The 23,721-nt window shown below is 38.8% G+C and overlaps 2 protein-coding genes across 9 annotated transcripts; one reads left to right on the top strand and one right to left on the bottom strand.

The window, feature by feature from the left end:
* The first annotated feature begins 748 nt into the window (after positions 1 to 748).
* LOC127509591 (uncharacterized) lies at positions 749 to 12,783 on the top strand. Of its 7 annotated transcripts, XM_051888457.1 has the most exons (4): positions 749 to 1,018; positions 8,419 to 9,706; positions 9,815 to 9,895; positions 10,058 to 12,783. In XM_051888457.1, exons 1-4 carry the CDS (start codon positions 749 to 751, stop codon positions 10,138 to 10,140), a joined length of 1,722 nt encoding a protein of 573 aa, XP_051744417.1. In that variant the 3' UTR covers positions 10,141 to 12,783. The 7 variants fall into 7 exon arrangements, with proteins under 7 accessions (XP_051744417.1, XP_051744418.1, XP_051744413.1 ...); XM_051888458.1 differs by lacking the exon at positions 9,815 to 9,895; XM_051888453.1 differs by having other exon boundaries at positions 9,815 to 12,783.
* Positions 803 to 21,652, bottom strand: LOC127509592 (uncharacterized). Of its 2 annotated transcripts, XM_051888459.1 has the most exons (3): positions 20,775 to 21,652; positions 14,173 to 20,276; positions 803 to 952 (listed from the first exon to the last, which is right to left on the bottom strand). In XM_051888459.1, the coding sequence occupies exon 2, from the start codon at positions 20,205 to 20,207 to the stop codon at positions 19,071 to 19,073; it is 1,137 nt and encodes a 378-aa protein (XP_051744419.1). In that variant the 5' UTR covers positions 20,208 to 20,276; positions 20,775 to 21,652; the 3' UTR covers positions 803 to 952; positions 14,173 to 19,070. The 2 variants fall into 2 exon arrangements, 1 of the variants encoding a protein (XP_051744419.1); XR_007929284.1 differs by lacking the exon at positions 14,173 to 20,276.
* Positions 21,653 to 23,721: the final 2,069 nt, after the last annotated feature.

The raw sequence follows: 23,721 nt of genomic DNA, 5'->3' as shown, positions 1-23,721 counted from the left end.
TCGGCCATCACTATATAAGTCATTATTTTGTTTTTTTGGCGCACTAAAAATATTCTCGTCGCTTTATAATATTAATATTGAACCACTGTACTCACATGAACTGATTTAAATATGTTTTTAGTACCTTTATGGATCTTGAGAGAGGAAATGTCATTGCTCCTTATGCAGGCCTCACGGAGCCATCAGATTTCAACAAAAAATATCTCAATTTGCGTTCCAAAGATGAACGAAGGTCTTACGGGTTTGGAACGGCATGAGGGTGAGTAATTAATGACAGAATTTTCATTTTTGCGTGAACTAACACTTTAAGTTAAAAAAAGTAACCTGGTTGCCTTTAATTTTTTTGAGTTATTTGAGATTATACAAAAAAGAGAGATTGGTTTAATAAACAGAAACTCAAAATATTGTTACAGCATCATCTAAGTTGATTTGACGAAAGAAAAAAGTTGCGATGAATCAGGAAAATAATTTTTACAGTGTTTGTGGTAGTAAGTTTAATCAACTCAAAAAATAGCTAATTTTCTTGCTGAATTTAAGGCAATCAGTTTCCTAAAGTAACAATCAATGATCAAGTTTTGCCTGTATTTGTGCATGTTCCTAACAGATCAGTTACAGTAGTAATTATTGTATAATGACTTTGAAAACAGCGATATTGACACACCTTATCTGGTGCCCATGACCTGTAAAATAACACAATCTGCATAGCTATTTATTGACCAGATGGTCTTTATATTGGTGCTTTGCCTGGATGTTTCTCACAGCTGATGAGTTTGCAGCTAAAATGACGGCACCAGTCATACTCCTTTGCTTCTTTTTGGCATTCTGTCCCCTCTCTGTTGGGACGCCCCTCACTTGTCCTCCTCTGTTTCTGAATGAGAGCGCACAGCAGGGATCAGGGAGACTTTGTGCGACGCTGCAACTGCAGACCAAGTTGTCCTGTCCCAGTGTTAACCTGTCAGTGAGAGAAAATGAGAAGCTGAATCCTGAAAAATGGCATCTGGAGAGTCTGTCGCTGAAGGTGAGGTTTCAAGATGCATATTTACTAAATAATATTTTTCTATATGGAAAATAGTGTTACAGCCTGATCACAAAACAAATTTTAAACCAGAAGTGAAATATTCCTTTTTTACCTGAAAATTCGTAGTTGTTCTGACAATCCTTTTCACAGATACATTTCAGTTTTTCTATAAATACTTCTGCTCAACCATAGTAAGAGAAAAAAACATTAAATAGGAAATATTAAGAATTCTATATTGATATTTTAGTCTTAATAGTAACCATGAATAACAAAAAACTGACATTGACATTGAAACTGGGCATTGTTTTCATGTTTATTTAATTATTTATTTATAATAAATTTACTAATAACAGCCTAAATGGGGTAAGATGGAAAGATGGGGTTCTTCAGTCTTGTGAATCCACTTTTTTCATGCTATTTTGTACAAAATACTAATAAATAAATAAATAAATGTGCCAGAATGTATCTGATCACTACTGACAACTTTGTAAAATACACATACAATATATCTAATTACATCATATCTAATCTAATAAACCACTGCTTGGACAAACACATTGGGCAAAAATCTAGGAAAATAATTAATAAATTTTTAATAAATTAATAAAACGCATTTTACTCAAAATATTTGGCTGTATAGTTTTGCTGAAACATTTGTTACTAAATCATCAAAAGTTTAATTTATAAAAGATTATATTTATCATCTTTTAAAATATGCAGAAATATGGAAGCTTGTTTCCACCACTAAATAAAAAAATAAAAAAGGCTTTTTATCTCACAATTCTGACTGTTTTTCTCAGAATTGCGTGTTATAAAGCCAGAATATATTAATATTGTGAGATAAACTCGCAATTGCGAGAGGAAAAAAGTCAGAATTATGGTCATGGTCATGAGTTCCATCATTACCAGAATAGTATAATTCAGTAATTCAGTGTTTCCCAAAAGCATAGTTCCTACGAACATTAGCAAAAAGCATTGCAAATTTGTGTGGTTGGAACTACAGCTCTTGGCCTGTGGTAACCTGGGATTGACTGAATCATTTGGAAATACAACAAAACAACGGAGAGCAAAAATAGAGAAGTAATCTTCAGATGCCATGTTTGTCATTTACAGCAATAATCTGATATTAAAACCGTGTCTATACCGGCCGTGACCGTTGTTGCTCGTGTCGCAACAGCTAAAAGCTGTCTACACTGGATGCGATAAAGCACAAGTTGCAAAGCATTTGTCCTTCATGTCAGTACGCCATCACTAAAAAGAGGCATCGGTTTACTGTTGGAGATTTGCCGCTCGCGTCGCACCACCTGTGGTGCACTAAGGTAACCAAAGGCCCCTGGGCTACAGCATTACAGTAGGCCCCCCTACCCCAGATAAATTTGTTTTTAGCTTCCTGCCAATTATTTATGTAAATATTTATATTGTTGATAACGTTTAACATTTACAACACTGTATATATGCTGTGTAAAAATATGGGTCAAATAAAGGTGAATATTCAAATTCACTCTTTGTCAGTGGGTGGCGCATGTGAAAAGCAGAATTTTAGCAGTTACAAAACAAAGCAGCGATGCGCTTATAAACACTACATCAGTGTTTCCCAACCCCTTTTTTTTGTTAAGTTTTGTTAAGTCATGATACAAAAGATGAAGCACTATGCACATATTGAAAATTTGCTTCAACTAGACGGCAAATAGCAGACTAAGAATATTCTCCACTCTTTAAATACAAAAAAACCCCCAAAAACGTTAACCTTAATGGGCATAATGCTTCTTGAGTAAAGAAAACGCTGTACTTGAACAAACATCAGTTCTTTATTTAACCTTGCATGCAAACAAGCAGATCTCCAAACTGTGCACAGCACAATCTAAATTGAGGCAGGGAGGAGTTATGAGGTTTGACTGACAGTTTTGCCAATGGATTTACGAGGTTTAGTCACAACCTCTTTTAAATGCTTTTTATTGGTTAAATATTTGTCAAACCCACATACAGACATAAAGGATGACCAATAGCATTAATTTTATAAAACAAAAATGACGAAATATAGAGACAAAAGGCTTTGCCCCAACAGTGATGATATATTCTTATTTGTAGCATTTTTTTTTTTTTTTTTTTTTTACATTTTTTGGAATTTGATAATTTTCCACGGCACTCCTGACAACCTGTCATGGCACACTAGTGTAAAAGAAAATGTCATCAAAACTTTTCTGGCCAAAATGCAAGTTTACAGCTCAATGATATACTAAATAACATGAATTATACAAAATATTTATTATTCATCAGCAGTAGATCAAATTACTAACTCTCATGTCGTTCCACAACCGTGAGATCTTCGTTCATCGTCGGAACACAAATTAAGATATTTTTGATAAAATCCGATGGCTCAGTGAGGCCTCCATTGACAGCAAGACAATTAACACTTTCAATGCCCAGAAAGCTAAAGACATATTTAGTTCATGTGGCTACAGTGGTTCAACTTTAATGTTATGAAGTGACGAGAATACTTTTGTGCACCAAAAAAACAAAATAAAGACTTTTCAACACTATCTAGTGATGGGCGATTTCAAAACACTGCTTCATGAAGCTTCGAAGCTTTACAAATCTTTTGTTTCGAATCAGTGATTCGGATCGTGTATCAAACTGCCAAAGTCGTTATTTTGTTTTTTTGCTTTTGGTGCACAAAAAGTATTCTCGTCGCTTCATAACATTAAGGTTGAACCATTGTAGTCACATGAACTGTTTTAAATACGTGTTTAGCTTTCTGGGCATTTGAACGTATTGATTATCTTGCTGTCAATGCAGGCTTCACTGAGCCATCAGATTTTATCAAAAATATCCTAAAGGATTAGTTCACTTTCAAATGAAAATTAGCCCAAGATTTACTCACCATTCATTTGAAAGTGAACTAATCCTTTAAGCAGTGAGTTACGTCATTGTATGTAAAACGCACCCTGTGTGTGGCTTTTCTGTTAGAACCGCACAACTCCTCGTTCAGGCCCTTGTCATCTCTAGATGGGACTGGGGTTGCCACGGGTCATTAAAAAAAGTCTAAAAATGTCTTAAAATTCTCCTAATAAAAGGCCTTAAGTACTAAATTGTCTAAAATTCTGATTCAATAGGTCTTAAATATTATTGGTCACATTACCGCAAAAATGTATCCAGTCTGACGGACCCAATGACAGTTTACAATCATTAGACAGACCGAAGATTTTTTTTTCCTCTGGTAGTTACTGCGTCATCAGAGAGAATTGAGGTAACAGGTCGAACTACAGCTAGCTGATCAGCCTCCTAGCTAGTTTAAAATGGTAAATGTAAGGTTAAAGGGGGGGTGTAATGCTATTTCATGCATTCTGACTTATTTACACTGTTAAAGAGTTGGATTCTCATGCTAAACATGGCCAAAGTTTCAAAACAAGAGTTGGACGTATTTCTGTGCCAAATACACTACTTCTGGTTTCATACCAGGTTTCAGAGAGTTTTTTTCAAGTGTGTCCTGTATGACGTCAAAAGAGAGCAGAATTCCTTGTATAGGCACTTCTCCCTGATAAGAGAGAAGCACACACATCACCCAGAGCAAGAGCAAGAGCAGGCCCATCAACGCGTTTCGTTCAGGATACGGAAGCCCAGAGATTTTTCAACAATGACTGTCCCAATTCAGGGGCTGCACCCTTTGAAGGCTGCATACATCATCAAGGCAGTTTCATTTAAGAAAAATAACCATTAGATTGCAACATAAGAAAGAAATTACAGTATTTTACACCTCACAATGAATATCAGTCAATTGTATTATGGTTACTTTTCTTAAATATGACATCCTTGATGAAGTATTCAGCCTTCAAATGCGACCTTCGGAGGACGCAGCCTCTGAATGAGACGCAGGGAATGTCACAGAAGGAGTGTGTTTTTGGTTGTGAGGGAAAGATTACATTTTTCAGCTTCCCAAAGAACCCAGCGTTAAAGGAACAGCAGATGAAGTTTGTTTTTCCGGAGCAGCAACAGAGTTGTGCACGTATGTTTGTTTGTTCCTGGGATTTCAGGGTGATGAATACTTTGTAAACAAGTCCCAGTTCAGCGCTGGATTTGCAGATCGCGGGTGGTGAGTAAAGCTGCATCAGATGTCTGTGTTTTGTTGGCAGTCAGCGCGCAAGTGCATATAATGTAAACAACACAAACGTTTTTGTTCTCTTTTTATTTATAATGATGTCGCAGCTAGCAGACGCACTCGCACTCGTGACTCTTTAGCTCCGCCCACGGCACTGATGGCTGGCACGCCTCCAGGAGACTCGGTTTAGCGTATCTACCTTTAATAAATATGATAAAACTAAAGACTTTTCAGAGATATGAAGGATGCATTGTTACTCTATATGTACTCAAGATTAACATGAGATTGGCAGAAACTGTGTGTGATCTCCCCCCCCCCCCCCCCCCTTTAATGAAAAATGGCTCGAGAACAATGAGTCCACATGATCTCATTCTTAAATGACAAGGATTCGCTTGTCTATTGAACTTTTGACAAAATCACACCGGAACATTCAAATCTGCGTTGGTGCTGCCACTGATCAGAGAAAGCAGTTGTCATGTATAGGTATGGAAAAGCTTCACAGTCTTTTTAACCACACAGTATTGTTAATTCTGTTACAAATATTCATATTATCATAGAAGAACTGAGATAAAAGTGGATATAAACAATGACGTTAACGAAATTAGAGTAAATCACCTTTTGAAAGTAACATGGCTACGGTGTAGATTTTAGGACTTCCTCACACCTCAGTCATACAACAAAAAGGCATCATGCCTCAGACTAAAAGGCTTCAGTCATCGGACAAAACGGGATCGCGCCTCAGACCAAAAGGCTTCAGACGAAAAGGCATCGGATGAAACGGACTCAGACAAAAAGGCATCAGACTAAAAGGCATCAGGTTTGTTTGTTTTTTGTATAGCCTAACTTTCTATTGGCTTTTATCCCATTATAATGCCGTCCTTCATTTGTCTTTTTCTTTACTGTTACTATATCCAAATTTATGTAAGATGTGTGTGTGTGCATGTTAATTATGTAGAATCTATCTGTTGATGGTATTCCTGTAGGCTATTTATAAGAAAAGAAAAGAACAGAAAAGAACATGGCGATTTTCATCGGTTCCGATTTGCCGATGGAACAGAAGAAATAAAGCCGTTTCCCTGGTAACCTCTGTACACAAAGCAGCTGTGCTTATAACAACGCATTCAAATAGCTCGAAAGATTTTTTACCTCTCTTATAAAAATGAGCCATGGTTTTACTACAAATAAAACAAAATGGTTATAGTAGTTAACCATGGTAACCACAAATTAACCATGGTTTTGCTACACTATAGTTTATGGTATTTGTAGTAAAATTATTGTTATACAAATAGTTACACTTTTAACCATGGTTAATTTTCGTATGTGTTCGCAATAGTTTGCAATGCAAACTATTTGCAATATGTTATTTTGCTAACTTTTTATACATGCAAATAAAACTAGTGAATAATACAAATTTACAAAATAATTTCAGTGGGATATGTTTTATACAACTTAGTGTAACATTTAACAGAAAACTGCATGCACGTGACATCACATTGAGGCAGGGCAATTCGCTTCTTTCTAAGTCCGTTTCGTCTGATGCATTTATGTATGATGCCTTTTAGTCTGAGGCTGTTTTGTCTGACGCCTTTTTATCTGAGTCCGTTTCGTCTGATGCCTTTTGGTCTGAGGCTGTTTCGTTCGATGCCTATTTGTACGAGACCTGACACCTGACGTCGTTTTTCCTGAGACCTGAAGCCTTTCAGTTTGAGGCGCGATGCCGTTTTGTCCGATGACTGAAGCCTTTTAGTCTGAGGCATGAAGCCTTTTCGTTGTATGACTGAGGTGTGAGGAAGTCCTAAAATGTACACTGTACATGGCGCTTCAAATAACAATTGTATATATCAATTACTGGTACATCATTACGCCACCAGATGGCGGCAAGTAAAAAATGCATTTGGCATTGAATCATTCATTCAAGAGATTCGTTCAGAAAACGCTGATTCATCCAGTAATGTAACAATGAAGTGCTTATAAGTGAGTCATTGAATCATCAACTCAGGTTTAATCCAGAGTTTGCGATTAACTCTGAAGTGCATGCACCTGAAAGTGTGACACGTGCAGCAAACAGCCAATCACACGGAACATGCAGAGCATCCGTTTGATTCACTTCTCGTGAAAGAGCAACGCAATTCACTTCTATTTATATCTGTAGACACCCTGTACTTTCCAAGTAGGGGTGCAACTCTCTAAATCTCATCTATTGAGTTGACCTCCAGGAATAAGTCTGCAATATCTGCACCCTCTTACGCTCTCTCTTACAAGTCAATATCCCTTTGCAGAGAGGCACAAAATCACTTTCCCGAATAATTAGACATTTTTAGTAAAAAGTGTTTTATTAAAGGGGGAGGGGGGTAACACACAGTTTCTGCCAATCTCACGTTAATCTTGAGTACCTATAGAGTAGTACTGCATCCGTCATATCTCCGAAAAGTCTTTAGTTTTATTATATTTATAAAAGATTGATAGGCTGTACTGAGTCTTTCCGAAAAAAGCCGAGCTCCTGGAGGCGTGCCTGCCTTGGGCAGTGCTAAAGAGTCACGAGCACATGCAGCTTTTGCGTAGAGATCGTCTGCGAGCTGTGACATCGTTTGTGTTGTTCACATTATATGCACTTGCGCACCGATTGCCAACAAAACACAGACATCTGATGCCGTTTTACTCACCACCCGCGATCTGCAAATCCAGCGCTGTCCTGGAACTTGTTTACAAAGCATTCATCACTGAAATTCAGGTAACAAACAAATATACATGCTGAAGCTGAAAAAGGTTATCTTTCCCTCACAACCAAAAACACACTCCTTTCGTGACATTCCCTGCGTCTCAATCAGCTCCCCAGCTCCCTAGGTTATGAATCGGTATATCGTGAAAATGAATGTGGCAGACTCCCTGGTCAGTGCCCTGACTATTGAACTAGGGAGCTGATTGAGACGCACCCATAAAATCTCTCGGATTCCGTATCCCGAACGAAGCACGTTGTTGGGCTTGCTCTTGATCTGGGTGGTGTGTATGTGTGCAGGGTTTTCAGGAAGAAGTGCCTATACAAGGAATACCACCCTTTATTACGTGATAAAGGGCCATACTCAAAAAAAAAAGGGGCGAGATTTTACACATTTTTGTCAGATGCCTTTTAGAGATTGTTTGGACACTGTGATGGTGCTAACTATAGACAAATTAAGAAATTGCCTTGGGCCTCCACATCGTCAGGGGCATCACATCAACAAAATTATACTTTTGTCAAATGTCTTTACATCATTTAACCATGGTCTTGTGAATTGTTTCATTAAATCTTACTTTTTCTTTTTAGGTGGAAAAAGCCTGCAGTTTTATGGTGTTTAAACAAGACAAGCAACACCAACATTTTCCTGGAGGATTCTATGCAAATATTCCTAAAAACTCCATCAATAAACAATCAGAATTTCTGTGTATTTGCACAAAATTGCACATCAGATACAAACGTACAACACCTGAAGATTTTAAAAATAGGCATTTAGTGGACGAGCATGCAGATCAACTGGATAAAAACTATTGGCAGGACAAGTGGGATAAAGCAGCAAATATTAGACTGAATGTACCAACAACTCAATCCTTCATGGTTACAAAAGATTTTGAGACTTTAAAATTTAATTTTCCGATTATAGTTTATGACAAAACTCCAAATGCATACAGAAGCAAGAGCAAATTATTCAGAAGTGACAGAAAAATTTTTATTTATGATGTCAGTAATACAAAGGAGTCTGGACTAACAGTCGAGAGGAGACATGATTATGTTGTGGTTGCTCTTAAAAATGGAAAGCCAGTTCACTTTGAACAAGCTAAAGATATTGCTGAACACTTAGAAAAAATGAAAAGTGGAGAAACTCTTAATGTGAAAAAAGTACTTAAAGGAAATAAAGCAGTTTTGGAAATCATGGCTGACATTGAAACCATAACTGGAATTGCAAAAGGGACAACCCAGGATGTAATCAAAGCCATAAATTCATTTGGAGAAAGTACAGCCATAGCTGTGAACAGTGCCATGGATCAGATCAGAGTCATAACTACAAGAAAACGTGCATCAAAATATGCAATCCAGGAACGTGCACCAAACCCTGCAATCAGAGTGCGTGCACCAAACCCTGCGATCGGAGAACGTGCACCAAACCCTGCGATCGGAGAACGTGCACCAAACCCTGCGATCGGAGAACGTGCACCAAACCCTGCGATCGGAGAACGTGCACCAAACCCTGCGATCGGAGAACGTGCACCAAACCCTGCGATCCAGGAACGTGCACCAAACCCTGCAATCAGAGTGCGTGCACCAAACCCTGCGATCGGAGAACGTGCACCAAACCCTGCGATCGGAGAACGTGCACCAAACCCTGCAATCGGAGAACGTGCACCAAACCCTGCAATCCAGGAACGTGCACCAAAGCCTGCGATCCAGGAATGGGCACCAAAGCCTGCGATCGGAGAAGGTGCACCAAACCCTGCGATCGGAGGAGGAGGAGGCGCAGGAGAGACTGCGATCGGAGGTGGCGCAGTCGAGACTGCGATTGGAGGTGCCGCAGCAGAGACTGCGATCGGAGGTGCCGCAGCAGAGACTGTGATCGGAGGTGGCGCAGTCGAGACTATGATAGTAGGTGGCGCAGCAGAGACTGCGATCCGAGGTGGCGCAGCAGAAACTGCGATCGGAGGAGGCGCAGGAGAGACTGCGATCGGAGGAGGCGCAGCCGAGACTGCGATTGGAGGTGCCGCAGCAGAGACTGCGATCGGAGGTGCCGCAGCAGAGACTGTGATCGGAGGTGGCGCAGTCGAGACTATGATAGTAGGTGGCGCAGCAGAGACTGCGATCCGAGGTGGCGCAGCAGAAACTGCGATCGGAGGAGGCGCAGGAGAGACTGCGATCGGAGGTGCCGCAGCAGAGACTGCGATCGGAGATGCCGCAGCAGAGACTGTGATCAGAGGTGGCGCAGCCGAGACTGTGATAGGAGGTATAATTGTTCATGAAGGCTGGAAGGGAAAATGCCTTATGTTCAGGTGTGCTTAATTACTAAGCAATGACAAATTAGACACTAGACACGATGACAAATAATTCTGTATTATGCGGGCCAGACAAGTAATTTGGCGATGTCACTTTGTAAAAAAGACGAAGCATCTGCGCACATACACATTCAAACAGGCATACCTATAGACTAAACACGTAAATGAACGGCAAGAATGCATTAAAGTTCTTCGGTTTTCAGTTAAAATGGTGTCATTTAAGCTGCCCATAAGTTAATAATTAATGATTTTTACAACAGAAGTGATTCAATCAAAAACCTACTTTAGCTCGATAATATTTTCTTAGAGCTGCTGTAAAGAGAAAACAACCTCTGTCAAATAATTTTCCTATTATCACTGTGAAGCTGCTTTGAAATGATCTGTATTATAAAAAGCGCTATATAAATGAAGAAGACTTGACTTGTAAAAGAAAATCTGCCTAATAATTACGCACACCTGAATATAAGGCATTTTTCATTTCCAGCCTTCATGAACAATTATACATCATTTATAAATTATTAAATACAAAATTAATAGTTGTTATTAAAATGTATGTGGTTTGGAATTTGTAAAATGTGCGTGGAAAAATATGATCAGAAAATCAACTTGCATAATAATTATGCATGCACACAGCAAAATACCCAGTGTTAAATGAACACCCCTCAGTGTACATATGTGTCCACACTACAGGGTGTTAAAAGTAACACTGAAGCAGTGTTAAAGATATTGAGATAATTAAGTAATGACTGACCATTTTTGAAGATGCCTGATGTTAATAAGCAAAATCATTGAAGGAAAGAGAAACAGCAAGAACAACTACACCTGACTTCCACTTATTGCACTTATTACTAATCAGTTTGTCTTTATTTCTGTCATACATATACAAGACCTCCTATTGAGAATTAACAGAAGTTTAGATATTAATGTTTTAATGAAAGTTTAGGTTTAGTCACCATGATGGTGATCATTGTTTGCTTTAGTTTGTCACTTTATCCCTTACTTTTTATTGTTGATATTTCTCCTTCTCCTTTAACTTTGTGTTTGTAAAGCACATGTGTTACAGCTAGAGAAAATGTGATCTGGGCTGCATTTCCCAAAAGCATTGTAAGCATGAATTGATTCAATGTGACCGTTTGTTGCAATTGTTCTACGATCAACTTCAGCTTGCAATGCTTTTAGTAAATGCAACACAGAACATGATGGTTGTGTTTTGATGCATTGCCTGATTTATTGGTCTCCTTCAGCATTATTAACTGCAGTTGTATAATGGTTTTATTATTTTTTCAGCTTAAGATTCAGCTGTGCTTTTATAATCTGAAGTTTTTTAAAAACACATACAGACATCAAGAATCAGCACATGAACCTCAACAATGGTGACAATCAAACAAAGTGCTTCATGTTGCAGTGCATGATGGAGCCACCAATCAAAACTCATCCATGGCTCCCATCATGCATTTCAGCATGAACAAATTATACAGCTGAATTATCCTGTAATTTTCATTGATTGTTCCTATTTGCTTTTAATTTGCTGTTGTTTTGTTGTGACAATAGCTTGTTTTGTGATGTTCAGGGTTGATCTGTTTGTCAGTATTTTGTATTTATTTATTGTCACCAATCTTGAGAATCAAATGCTGATTCTTGATGTCTGTGTGTGTCTAAACACAGAAGATTCTGTGCACAATGTATTTTTGAAATTTTTCATATTGCTGTTGGATCTCAGGCTGTAAAATCACAGAACTACAATCACCTGAAATTACATATCAAGCATGAATGACATCAGTGAATCGGGTCATTACATGATGATAATATCATCATCAAAATTATATTCTCTTGTCACAACATATGTGCTTTATAAACACAAAGTTGAAGCAGCCAAAGAAAACTAATATTAAGATGTAAAGGGTCAAGAGCCCAACTAAAGCAAACACTGATCTCAATCACGGTGACACAAAATGTTACATAAAAACATCAACATCTAAACTTCTGTTGATTCTCAATAAGAGTTTTTTTATATGTATGACAGGAATAAAGTTAAACTGAGTAATAAGTGCAGTAAGTGGAAGTCAGTTGTAGTTGTTGTGTCTCTCTTTTTTCTGTTCTTGTTGTTTCTTCAGGTATCTTCAATAATGGTCAGTCATCACTTAATTATCTCATTAACTTTAACACTGCTTCAGTGTTACTTTTAACACCCTGTAGTGTGGACACATATGCACACTGAGGGGTGTTCATTCAACACCGGGGATTTTGCTGTGCAGTCAAATCATAAATCTGCATCACAGAAGCAAACATGTTAAAATAAATTACATTTACTCAATAAAAATGAATACACCTAGTAGCTGTAGACATGACATGACAGCTATAACTGTGATCTAAAATGTTCAGACCATTTCATCAGTGTTTTCAGAGTTGTCAGAGTTATGTTCAGTTTCGGCCATGTTTCTTTGTGTCTTCCTTGTCTGCATGGACCCAGTTTCTCAGCTTGTTTGATTATTATTCAGCTCACCTGTTGTTAGCCAATTAGCTCATTAGTTCCTTTATTTGTTCTGGTATTTAAACTCCCTGTGTTCATGCAGTCTTTGTCCTGTCTATGTCTGGTGAGTTTTTCCTGCCTGTCCCATGAGATTTTAGATTAAAGACCATTTGAATTATATTCTCTTGCATTGTGCACTTCATTCAGAGTACCAATGACAAGAGTGGATGCTGCATTTGGAAGTAGTTATTTAAGGTGTTAGTTCTCTGTAGTCCACAGTCCCTATGCTCGTGTTGCTACATTCAAGCATGCGATTGGCCGAGCAAATAGCACGTTCAAAACTGACATTTACATGGATTTTTAATAGATCTCTTATTAAATGAACAAAAAACACTAGTTTTCTAAGCTGAACAGCAAACTTTTTTTGCAAGGCCTTCCCAAAATTTTGAGGTGAAAATGGGAAAAGGACGATTTCATGTTAATAAAATCCCCAGTTATTCATTTCATTTCATGTCTCAGAATGTGTATTTCTTGTCTGTAATTTCACCATTGTAACACTATAAATTATCACTGAAGTCGAAACGTCAAATCTGCCGATGTAATTAAAATCATTCAGAAAACTGTGCTAAGGTGAGTCTGAGGGGTAGAGAAGGAAATTAAAAAAATTAAGGAAGACCATATGCCTAAATTGGATAATAACACTGGTTTTAGTTTTGGTCAATTCAGTCTTCACATATTTTATTTCAGATTAAAAGGCAATGTTTCTAATTTTTCATTTAAGTTTTTTTTGTTTGTTTGTTTACGTTTAAATAGTATTTCAAGTTTTTCATCTAATATTTATATTTAATTTATTTCAGCTTTATATAAATGAGAGAAAACCATGGTATTCTGTGAAGTAGGTTAGGTTAAAATGTAAACACCATTGTATTGCCGTCTGAAGCATCTATGGTGGATCTTGTGTATAATACAACTGACGTTGTACTGTAACATGGTAGCATTCCCGGCTGAACAGATGCAATTTACTCTCAGGAACTGATGTTTGTAAAGAATTTAATTTCCAAAAACACCGTAAGAGCTGAATAAAAACAAACAAACAAACAAACAATATTAGACATCTGCCTGCTAATTGTATACAAATATCCATAAGCCTATAAATGAATACACATTTGCAATTAATAGGCTTACACCATAAATAATGTGACAATAAATCACATTTTAGTATACAGGCTAATGTAATAACCTATATGATTTTATGAATTGTTTTAATTACAACAATCTCCCTTTAGAGTGCGATGTTAACTACCTTATATGAAACACCTGAGTTAACAATGAATTAATTTTGGTAAAACTGATGATCTTAATTTAGAGAGAAAAACATTAATTATATAAAATTACCAAATATAGTGCTGATTTACTGTAAACAATCTATTTGGAGTGCAAATCAAGAGAAACACTGACGAGGCAATACTACACTGTGCCAAACAACATTAGCAAATGAAAGAGATCAATAAAATAAACACTTCAAAGTCCTTCAAAGTTTACCACACAACATAAAATTAAAAACGGTACCTTGTGCCCTTCAGCCAGAAGCTAAGATGTAGAAAGAAACCTTTTTAAACAAACATTTGTACAGTGTGTACCCAAAAGTTCATCCTTTCTCTGGTAACATTAAATCAGAATGATGTTTCACGTAAAAAGTGCGCCAATGAACACACAGGGTGCCGCTGCACTTCCTTTTCCAGACTTCAAAATAAAGGCATGTGTGGTAAAAATGTAAACACTCTTGTAAAACAAATAAGAATACAATGTCCACATTAAGTATGCAGCGAGAATTATTAGTCAACCAAAACAAACAAAAGGTTTTTTTTTTTTTTTTTTTAAGTAACATTTTCAATAATAAAGTCCTTTCTTGTGAAAGCCTTTCTCAGGTATTCTATGGCAACACTGCCCTCTATGGTTGGAGGTAAAGATGACGGCCTACTTCAGAGATTGGGAATTTAATGGTCATTTACACTCCCACCAAATCATGAGTGATTTGTATGACGTTAAGAAATATAAATTACAAATGATTTTCAAATAAAAAAATGACCTTTAACTCAGAAACGGACGAAAGGTGTCCATACTATGAAGATTGAACGCTAGAATTTAAGTAATATAATGAAAAGGATACACTTGGTTGCTCTTGGAAGCAGCTAGATGGTCTCTAGCAACAGGATCAGCTTCTGGACTGGGCGTTCAATGACAGACAGCTTGTTGAGACGACGACCATCCTTCTCCAGATTCCGGTCACCAAGGCATACCTTGACTCTTCTCACAAGCCCATCTTTATCTGTAGTAGTCTCTGTAACTCTGGACAGCCGCCACTCATTTCTAGGCAGACCATCAGCCTTTTCCATGACAATATCTCCTACTTGCAGGTTTCTCTTTGCTCTGTGCCAGCGCTGCCTGGTGGCAATGTTGGAAAGATACTCCCTACGCCAGCGGCTTCAAAACTGCTCTGCGAGGTACTGAACATGGCGCCACCTTTTTCTTGCATAGATGTCTTCTCTGATGAATCTGCCTGGTGGTGGTAATGCTGGAACGGACTTCATAGTAAGCAGGTTATTAGGGGTGAGAGGTGCAAGGCTGTTGGGGTCGTTTAGGTTGTCAACTGTTAGTGGTCTACTGTTTACGATCGCCATAGCTTCGTAAAATAATGTTCGCAGCGATGCATCGTCCAGTCTGTCAGAAGACAGTGAGAGAGTTGAGCGAAGAACATTTCTCACTGTTCTGATTTTTCTCTCCCATACCCCCCCTGCATGACTTGAATGGGGCGCATTTAGGACAAAGTCGCACTGCTTCTCAGCTAAGAACACTGTCAGACGATCGGCGTCAATCCCCTTGAGAGCATTTTTCAGCTCATTCTTGGCTCCTACAAAGTTGGTGCCTTGGTCACATTTGATTTGGCGCACTGCTCCCCGTAATGCAATGAAACAGCGCAGGCCATTGATGAAGGCATCTGTAGACATGTCATTTAGCATTTCAATATGGATAGCTCTGGAGCTGAAACATGTGAAGAGGAGGCCGTACCTTTTATGTTCCTTCCGACCCTGTTTAGTGACAAAGGGACCAAAGCAGTCCATACCACAGTATGTGAAGGGTGGAGATGGATTTGTACGCTCCGAAGGGAGGTCGGCCATTCTTTGTTCTTCGGTGGGCTCCTGAGCTTCCGACATGTCACACAGTGATGCACATGGGATGCTACTGCTCTGCTCATTCCTGGAATCCAGTAGCCTTGTGATCTGATCTCATTAATTGTAAGGCCCTTACCTTGGTGCTTGACATTCTCATGACATTGAGAGATGATCATCTTTGTTATATGGTGATCTTTAGGAATGATCACTGGGTGTTTGACTGAGCTGGGTAGGGGTGCATCGCAAAGCCTTCCTCCCACCTTGAGTATTCCTTCTTGATCTAGGAAGGCATCAAGATGATACAGCTTGCTGCTAGGTGACAGCTGGGCCCCCTTGCTCAATAACTTGATATCCCCTGGATAGGTGTTTCTTTGTAAGTCTTTAATGATGATGCGTTTGGCATCTTCTTGTTCAGCTACCGTACTGTGACCGATGGACTTAACTCCTTTGGCTCGGCGAATGAGGTGAGCCACAGCTTGGACAGCTCTAGACAATGAAGACAGCTTTGACAAGCGGTCTGAGAGGGTGACCTCTGTTGTTTCTGCACTCAGAGTCTGAGCCTGTCTCACTTCAGGATCTCCAATCGTTAGTGCTGTGTCAATATCTGCAACAGGAGGTATATCCTTCTTCCATAAGAATTTTGGCCCTGTCAACCAAATGGATGTAAGAATCTCACCAGCGTTTAAACCCCTTGACGCATGGTCCGCAGGGTTCTCGTTAGTGTGAACATATCTCCACTGTTGAGGAGTAGTGCTGAGATGTATCTTCTGCACTCTGTATGCCACGAACGTGTGAAAGCGGCGTGCTTTGTTGTTAATGTACCCCAAAACTACTTGGGAGTCGGTCCAGAAGTGCTCTTCTATCTCTGCATATTCCAGCTCCTGTTTAAGCATATTGCTCATGGCAACTGAGATGACAGCAGCGGTCAGTTCGAGCCTGGGAATAGTCTGGACCTTAATGGGAGCAACTCTGGATTTACCTATGACCAGGGCACAATGGATGTTACCTTCTTCGTTTGTGACTCTTAAATAGGAACACTGGCCATATCCGCTGTTGCTCGCATCAGAGAAGTGATGAAGTTCTCTTTTTATGACCTTTCCGAAGTTTGCAGGTACATAACAGCGGGGTATATTGATCCTTTCCAAGTTCATAAGATCAGCTTTCCAATGCTCCCACCTTGGCTGCAATTCTTTAGGAAGAGGGTTGTCCCAGCCTGTTCCGTTTCTGCACATTTCCTGAAGCACTAATTTTCCACTGAGCACAAAAGGAACAATAAAGCCCAGCGGATCATACAGTGATGCAACTGTGGATAGTATGCCACGGCGTGTTGCTGGCTGGTCTTTGAGGCCAACAGAGAATCTGAATCTGTCAGAATCAATGTGCCAGTGGATCCCTAAAGCTCTCTCTAAAGGGGTGTCATCGAAGCTGAGGTCAAGAGCCTTTACTTCAATGGCTCGTTCAGAAATTGGAATGCTATCCAGGACAACTCTGTCATTTGAAATAAATTTGTGCAATCTAAGACCACCTGAAGCACACAGTTGACGAGCTTCTCTAGCTACCTGGACAGCTTCTTCTGCGCTGGCTACACTGGTGACACCGTCATCTACATAAAAGTCTGTTGTGATGAATTTTGAGCCAAGAGGATATGTACACTCATTCTCCTTAGCGAGATGTTTCAGACCATAGTTGGCGCATCCAGGTGATGAGGTAGCAGCAAAAAGATGGACCTTCATGCGGTATTCTTGTGGGTGTAAAGTTAAGTCTCCGTTTTTCCACCAGAGAAAACGGAGGTAGTTTCGATCTGCTTCTTCCACATGAAATTGGTGAAACATCTTTTCAACATCGCACATAAGGGCAACGGGATGTTGTCTGAATCTTACAAGAATACCAGTCAGCTTATTCATTAAATCTGGGCCTTGGAGCAAATAGTCATTGAGGTTGGTTCCCTGGTACTTGGCGGAGCAGTCAAAGACAACACGGAGCTTGTCTGGCTTTTTAGGGTGATACACCCCATGATGAGGGATGTACCACTTCTCTCCATCCTTTCCTTCATCATGCACTTCTTCCGCATCACCTTTCTCAATGACCTCTTCCATAAACCTAACATAGTGTTCCTTGTACCTTTCATCTTTCAGCAATTTCCTTTTAAGATGATTGAGCCTTACAATGGCAAGCTGCTTATTGTTAAGCAAGTGAGGTCTCTCTTTGAATGGGAGAGGCATCTCGTAATGCCTGTGGTCTTTCTTCCTTATGCCTTGCTGCAGTTTGGTCAAGAAGAGGATGTCATCCTGCGACACAGTTTTATTATCTTCACCAGCATCTTTGAAGTCAGACTCCAAAACCTTAATAACATCTGCTGGAGTCACTGGGGGAAGCTCTTTGATGCTGACTCTATGACAGATGGTGTTGAAGCATTGTGATTCATGGTGTGAAGACAGGCGACCAACAATACTCCATCCAAGGTCTGTATGGACTGCATAAGGTTCATCGTCTCCTCCTAAAATCACCTGTTTTGGTGCCAAAGCCTTTGGACAGCTGTAGCCTACCAGGAGACCAACCTCACAATCCTGCAGAGGTGGAATTTTGTCCACTATTGTAGAGAGATGCTTCCAGTGTCGTGCTGTGTCACAAGTAGGGATGTGAGTACGGTTCACTGGAATGGAGTCCTTAGTGTAGGCAGGGGGAAGGTTGAGGACGACAGGGGAGCTGAAGCCTCTTACTTTGAGACCGGACACCCTTTCACTCGGCATGACAACATCTTTTGCTGTCATGGTTGTCAACTTCAGTCTCACAGGACAGGAGTCAGCTTGCAGCTTGTTGCTCAGCTCTCGGTCGACAAACACAGTATCACTCTGGGTGTCAAGCAGAGCATAAACAAGTTTTTCAGAGGCTGGATTCCTCTCGGTTGATACCCACACTGGCACTATCATTGAAGTATTGGTGGATGGCTCATCATTCTCTACTTTGTGAGACGTACTAGTAGCCGTCTCTGTGTCACCTTGGTTTGAGGCTGGTGCAGAGTTGACTTTCTTTGTGTAGTTTTCATCATGTAGACACGTTGGATGTCTACCTCTACAGGTGTCACAGGATAGACGGTGACGGCAGTCTTTTGCGCTGTGGCCTGGTTTCATGCAACCATAGCAGAGTTTGTTCTCCTTCACATATTTCCGTTTCTCTTCTAATGACTTTGCCACAAATTTAGGACAGCTGTGAATCTTATGCTTGCTGTCTTTGCAGAAGAGACGCATATTATAATTTCCCTTAGTGGGCCTTTGTTCGTTTTCATCATTTTGTTTATTTTCCGTAGCTGTTTGATGGCTGCCCATACCGTTGGTTCAACTTGTTCCATGCATCATTATAAGCCTCATCATCATTTCTGAAGATGCCATCAAGAGACTTACGAGCTGGCCCACCAACATACCTTTTTAAATAGTGCAGCTTGTCAGCAGAAGAAATGGCCTTTCCATCAATGAGCGACACAAAGGCAGCCTTCCACTCAATGAACTGGATAGGATCGCCACTGAACACAGATGGTTCTGTTGTAGGCAGCCTGTTCAGGGCTATGCTATTTTGGACAGCTTGAGCAAGATAAGATATATGAGATTTTGGAGGCGGTAGTGTTGCTGTGATGTTGGTAGGACATTGGATGGGAAATGGAACCACATGCTGCTGCACCGCTACACTTACATCCTGCTGTTCCCTTGTATGAGAGTGTGAAGAAAGAATGCTGACTTCCTGTGCCATTTCTTGATCATAGGCCTGCAGTCTGGCTCTAGCTGCCTTTAGATCCTTCTCTGCCTTTAGTTTTTCCAGTTCACACTTTCGAGCTTCGATCTCTTGTATGACTGAGTATTCTGCTTCTTTGGCTGCTAAATCCGCTGCTGCATCTGCATGCTTGGCTGCAATGGACATAACTGTGGACCTTGATGATGTGGGGCGTGAGACTGTGGATCCATAGACAGAGCGAGCATAATTGTGATGAAGTAACTCACGCAGGCTGTGTTTTACATTTTCTCTGTCAAAGTCCTCAAGGCATGCCATTCTTTCAAAAATTATTTTTGAAATATCTTTTGTCACAGCTTCACAAGTATCGATTCTGCGTCTAGTGTCACTGGATGGAGCAATGTAATCTCTGATTTCCAGGTAGACGTGCATGACATCATCCCTTCCCTTCTCAAGTGTGTTAATCAGCGCTACAAGTTGACTCTCACTAATGTCTGTTTTTAGCTCTTCCCTTGTGTTGCGAGCCAGGTCCTTCCATTGTTCATACAAATGAATCAACCTTTTCTCCTTTTTCAGAGCCTCCTCCTTTTTATATGCACGCATCTTCTGTGGGGTTGCGTTGTCGACCAGAACGGTGAAGCTCCTCCTCTTCCGTTCCATTATAAGGGGCCTCCACTTGCTGGTCAGGGTCTTTATTTTCAGAAGCATCCAAGCATGCAATTTACTCTCAGGAACTGATGTTTGTAAAGAATTTAATTTCCAAAAACACCGTAAGAGCTGAATAAAAACAAACAAACAAACAAACGAACAATATTAGACATCTGCCTGCTAATTGTATACAAATATCCATAAGCCTATAAATGAATACACATTTGCAATTAATAGGCTTACACCATAAATAATGTGACAATAAATCACATTTTAGTATACAGGCTAATGTAATAACCTATATGATTTTATGAATTGTTTTAATTACAACAATCTCCCTTTAGAGTGCGATGTTAACTACCTTATATGAAACACCTGAGTTAACAATGAATTAATTTTGGTAAAACTGATGATCTTAATTTAGAGAGAAAAACATTAATTATATAAAATTACCAAATATAGTGCTGATTTACTGTAAACAATCTATTTGGAGTGCAAATCAAGAGAAACACTGACGAGGCAATACTACACTGTGCCAAACAACATTAGCAAATGAAAGAGATCAATAAAATAAACACTTCAAAGTCCTTCAAAGTTTACCACACAACATAAAATTAAAAACGGTACCTTGTGCCCTTCAGCCAGGAGCTAAGATGTAGAAAGAAACCTTTTTAAACAAACATTTGTACAGTGTGTACCCAAAAGTTCATCCTTTCTCTGGTAACATTAAATCAGAATGATGTTTCACGTAAAAAGTGCGCCAATGAACACACAGGGTGCCGCTGCACTTCCTTTTCCAGACTTCAAAATAAAGGCATGTGTGGTAAAAATGTAAACACTCTTGTAAAACAAATAAGAATACAATGTCCACATTAAGTATGCAGCGAGAATTATTAGTCAACCAAAACAAACAAAAGGTTTTTTTTTTTTTTTTTTTTAAGTAACATTTTCAATAATAAAGTCCTTTCTTGTGAAAGCCTTTCTCAGGTATTCTATGGCAACACTGCCCTCTATGGTTGGAGGTAAAGATGACGGCCTACTTCAGAGATTGGGAATTTAATGGTCATTTACAATGTGTTATTTATTTTACTTGAATTACAAACATAGTTGAAGAGTTTGCAGATCTTATCATGTTTAACAGTGATGACAGTGATGCACAAGCGTCGTCTGTTTTCTTTCAGTTGCATTTTGACACTCACAGTCAGATCTCGCACACGTTTGCTGCTGGTGTTTTAGGTGTGGGTGGAAGAGATGATTGTTAGTTTTCCTCGTCTCCACCCTTTCCACAGCCCAACCATTGTTTAACGCCTGAGACTGTACAGATGACTGTATGCTGATGAATTCACCCAGATTATTAATATTATGAAAGACATACTTTGATGTGAAGGATTATACATGCTGAAAAGACTGAACAAGGTCAGATTGTTGTGCATTAATGCAAATAAATGAAAAGAAAGCACCTCCTGAAAGATTCTTGGCAAAATAATGTTGATGGACTTGATCAGCTTGTGTGTCCTGCCTTGTTTATACGCCCATAATGAGCCTTGAATCGTTCAGTTAGGAGGAAACGAGGAAATTACTAAACCTTTAACTAAAATGAAAATGAAAACAGAAAAATAATCATAAAAACAAATCAAAATAATAAAAACAATAATATTATCTCATTAATGCTAAACTGACACGGATATAAGTAACATTGTAATATATATATATATATGTACAACAGAACTTTCTGGTTATCGAATTTGATTGGCTGAGCTGTGCGATATTCTAGTGATAACAGCACTCCTACCTTTTCACCGTTTGTATCACTCCGCTTGAAGCGACTGTCATGGCAGCCGAGCAAATCCACCGTAATTTGTACAAATACTACACTTGTACCATGAACTGTAGTTCTAAGAGTTTTTTTTTTAGAGGAGAATGTAGTTGTGTAGACATGAAATATGTAAATCATTTTTAATCATAATGCCTATTTTACAGTTTGTTGAGATGTTTTCGGAGATGCGAGCTCCAGGCCATCAGCGGCCGTTCAGGGCTTGTGTACCCGCCGAGAACAGCTTCATCTCAGCCAGTGTTTTGAGGATTTGCCGCTGGCTCTTATAGTGGTTAAACATGAGATATAATTCATTTTGGGTACATAAAATGGACAATCTTTGGTCTTATTAATCTATTACTTGTTCCTGAGCAAATCGAATTGGGCAATGTTAAATTAAATAATTTAATATTAAGGCCATATTTAACTTACATCCTGTAGAACACTGTTTTTGTGCGTTTGACTGAAATGTACAGTCGTGTTTATTTCCTATTGTCATTTATAATGGCTATTGTTGTTCAATAAATATTATTTTATATAAATAATATGTTGTATTTGTTATTGAGAAAGGGTCCATTAGTGCGTAGTATGGATTGAGTGAAAGTTACATTAATAATTAACATTAATTACATTAATAGATGGCAGCAAACTGTATGAGTGAATGAATCAGTCGCAAGAGACTTTTAAATTGAAAGGGACTTTTGTAAACAAATGACGTTGTTTTAGCGCTGTATGTTATGGAAAATTCCCTTAACTGTAAAAAGGACAAATACAAAGATCGCTTTCCTCAGCGGACGTTCAAACTGATTTTTATAATGGATATAATGTTATGGACATCGACCTGAAGATTGAATGTTATATCAGACACAGGTAATGCTCGCTCAGGCTCTCTCTTTCTCTCTCAATAACATACAATGAGTTTCAATGAAGCGACTCAACATTCCTTCGTTACTAGTTCTAAAGTGACATTTTAGAATTAGTAATGGAGCCTTGAGCTGCGTCCGAAATCACGTACTGTTGAGTAGGTACTACATTTGAATTTAAATTTACTTCAGGACCGTTGAAAAAGTACATTCTATGGGATAGTAAGTGTTCATCGTACAAGTAAAGTAGTAAGTCATCCGGGTACTTTTCACCTATAGTTTTTCGAATACTATGAATTCGGACATACTATACTGTTTTTCACGTACTATATAGTAGAGAAGTATTACATTTCGGACGCAGCATTGGTCAAAAAGTCAACTTGAGATTTGAATCCGTGGTGGAAGGAAGTAGTTCCACACAAAAGAGGGTTTTAAAGACACTCCGTTGTTGTTCTTATTTATTTACACACTCCTGCCGTCGAACTGTTGTATAAACGCAATTTCACATGAGTAGCCGTGCGATATGGCTGTATATTTAACATGTTTTCACATGTTAAATTTCACGTGCGAAATCACGTACAAATTTGTGTGGTTTTTCTGTATATATATATATATATTGTAATAATATATTTATATATATATATATATATATATATATATATATGTGACTATTTTATGTACAAGTACATATAGCACTTCTAGCACGCAACACACATAATGTTTCAATATAAAAAGCAGTAATTTTCTTTGATCTAAATATAATTTTTTTTCTTTCTTTAAATTTTGGGATGGAATACGAACATGTTATTAGCGTTTTACACACACAGTAAAACCTCTAGTGTTAAATGAACACTGTTAGTGTTAAATTAACATCGCCAGTGTTTATATAATCCACACC

The sequence above is a fragment of the Ctenopharyngodon idella genome, chromosome 3 (assembly GCF_019924925.1).
Source record: "Ctenopharyngodon idella isolate HZGC_01 chromosome 3, HZGC01, whole genome shotgun sequence".
Lineage (NCBI taxonomy): Eukaryota > Metazoa > Chordata > Actinopteri > Cypriniformes > Xenocyprididae > Ctenopharyngodon > Ctenopharyngodon idella.
Note: the sequence above shows the minus strand (reverse complement) of the source record. Positions and strands in the feature narration are given on the sequence as shown.

Coding starts and splice junctions, on each gene's coding strand:
- LOC127509591 (XM_051888452.1), top strand. CDS start 749: ATGTTTCTCACAGCTGATGAGTTTGCAGCTAAAATGACGGCACCAGTC. Junction 1,019..8,418: donor TGGAGAGTCTGTCGCTGAAG/GTGAGGTTTCAA, acceptor TTTTCTTTTTAG/GTGGAAAAAGCCTGCAGTTT.
- LOC127509592 (XM_051888459.1), bottom strand. CDS start 20,207: ATGCTTCTGAAAATAAAGACCCTGACCAGCAAGTGGAGGCCCCTTATA.